The sequence below is a fragment of the Penaeus monodon genome, chromosome 31, assembly GCF_015228065.2.
Source record: "Penaeus monodon isolate SGIC_2016 chromosome 31, NSTDA_Pmon_1, whole genome shotgun sequence".
Taxonomy (NCBI): domain Eukaryota; kingdom Metazoa; phylum Arthropoda; class Malacostraca; order Decapoda; family Penaeidae; genus Penaeus; species Penaeus monodon.
In genome coordinates this window covers 10,347,253-10,347,509 of record NC_051416.1, presented here as the reverse complement: position 1 = coordinate 10,347,509, position 257 = coordinate 10,347,253, and the positions used below count along the sequence as shown (strand labels likewise).

General features: G+C 54.1%; 1 protein-coding gene across 1 annotated transcript in view; it reads right to left on the bottom strand.

Annotated features, from left to right (window-relative positions):
• The window catches only part of LOC119592887 (regucalcin-like), a 62,425-nt gene that overhangs the window by 58,191 nt on the left and 3,977 nt on the right, over nucleotides 1–257 (bottom strand). The window contains exon 3 of the mRNA XM_037941780.1: nucleotides 33–245. Within this exon, the coding sequence (XP_037797708.1) occupies nucleotides 33–245 (213 nt within the window). The remainder of the gene's footprint in view (nucleotides 1–32; nucleotides 246–257) is intronic.

Genomic DNA, 257 nt, shown 5'->3' with positions numbered 1-257 from the left:
TAAGAAAACAATTTCAAAAGTCACTGCCACACCGACCCACAGCCACCCCATCGGATCACACTTGGCATCATTAAAGAGACTATCCTTCGTATCCTTCAGGACTCTCGGCTTGACAGTGTGCTCATCGGGGTCCCCAGTCCTCCACCTCACCACGCAGATCCTATTCCCGACGGTCACCAGGTACAGGTCAGGAGATCCTTCTACAGGAGTCACCATGGTTACTGTCTTTGCGTCGCCGCCATCGTCTGCGCGTGGGA